The 1,443-nt window shown below is 51.1% G+C and overlaps 1 protein-coding gene across 1 annotated transcript in view; it reads right to left on the bottom strand.

Annotated features, from left to right (window-relative positions):
- Positions 1-440: 440 nt before the first annotated feature.
- LOC104524709 (nuclear pore complex protein Nup160-like) overlaps positions 441-1,443 on the bottom strand; it is a gene marked incomplete at both ends in the record, with an annotated part of 14,869 nt that continues 13,866 nt past the window's right edge. The window contains 2 exons of the mRNA XM_010167668.1: positions 441-511; positions 835-968. Coding sequence (XP_010165970.1) covers positions 441-511; positions 835-968 — 205 coding nt within the window. The remainder of the gene's footprint in view (positions 512-834; positions 969-1,443) is intronic.

Genomic DNA, 1,443 nt, shown 5'->3' with positions numbered 1-1,443 from the left:
GGAAGCACAAGCATGTTTTGGGGAAGTATTTCTACATTCTCTTGAATCCCTGAGCTGCTGCTCCTGCTCGCTGTGGGATAAAGGTTAATGAGCAGGACAGACCTGGTCTGACCCACTACAGGTGCTGGGAGGAGCGAGAGGTGAGCTTGGCTGATGCTGCAGGGGCCAGAGTTAATAATGTTGGGCTGGGTGAAGCTGTCCCATCCTTCTCAGGTTGAGAAAAAGATCCATGTCTCTGGTTTGAGTCCAATATCACAAGATACTTTGGTTTTGTTACTGGTTTTTGGTGGACAGCATGACAAACACCTCCACATAAAGCAGGGTCATTCAGCCACGCAGTCCCTTAGCAAACTGTGTGAAGAGGATTTCCCTCGGGTGGCAGAGACACAGAGGGCAAGAGGTATAAATAACAGAGAGCTGATGAACTGTGGACATCTCACCTAGTTTATGGGGTGTTAGAGCAGTGGTGTCTGCTAACTCCAACACAGAGAGATGCTGCAGATTAGATTCCCTGGAGAAGAAAAAAGCCATCAGTGAAGAGACAACAACACGCCTCCTGCTTTAATTGCGCTCATTGTTCGACTCAAATGACTCCTACTGCTGAACAAGGCGACTGTGCACAGAGCAGCCTCGCACGGCAGAATTAGCACAAGGCAAAGAGTCAGCTCAAAACATGGCAGGGAAAAAAAAAACCCTCTTCCCCTGCACAACCTGACTCCTCAAATAACACTCCCACAGCAACCACCAGCTTTTCATACCAGGAAGGGCATTTCAGGTGGATTTAGCAGGAACCTACAATCATTCACAGACAGAACGGGTATGGGAGAGACTTACAGTGTGTCCACAGGGACGTCCGACGCCAGGCACTGGCTTGCCCACCTGATCAGGTAGTAGGACAGCAGCAGGGGAGAGGTGCGGTGCAGCAGGTCCTGCTGAGACTGGAACAGCTGTCCCCCTCCCAAAACCATCTGTGAGCAAAACACAGGGGTTGGCACATGGAGAGGGCAAGTCCAGAGAGCAGGACAAGGGCAATTGGTGAGGTCTGTATCAGGCTCAGCTCATCCCTCCTGCTAACACCAAGGGGGTCAATAGCCCAGCAGTTAACTCAGCCCACCCAGGGGGGACAGGGACACCAGCAAAAACGTCCTTTGCACAACTACAAAGTCATCACTGAGAGTGAATCATAATCATTAATGTTGGAAAAGACCTTTGAGATCATCAAGTCCAACCATCAACCCAACACCACCATGGCCGCTAACCCATGTCCCTCAGCACTGTGTCTACACGACTCTTCAATCCCTCCAGGGATGGGGACTCCACCACTGCCCTGGGCAACCCCTTCCAATGCCTCAGAACCCTTGCAGCAAAGAAATTCTTCCTCACATCCCATCTCAACTGCCCTGGCCACAACTGGAGCCCATTTCCTCTTGTCCTGTCCCTTGG

The sequence above is a fragment of the Antrostomus carolinensis genome, unplaced genomic scaffold, assembly GCF_000700745.2.
Source record: "Antrostomus carolinensis isolate BGI_N321 unplaced genomic scaffold, ASM70074v2 scaffold15545, whole genome shotgun sequence".
Lineage (NCBI taxonomy): Eukaryota > Metazoa > Chordata > Aves > Caprimulgiformes > Caprimulgidae > Antrostomus > Antrostomus carolinensis.
Note: the sequence above shows the minus strand (reverse complement) of the source record. Positions and strands in the feature narration are given on the sequence as shown.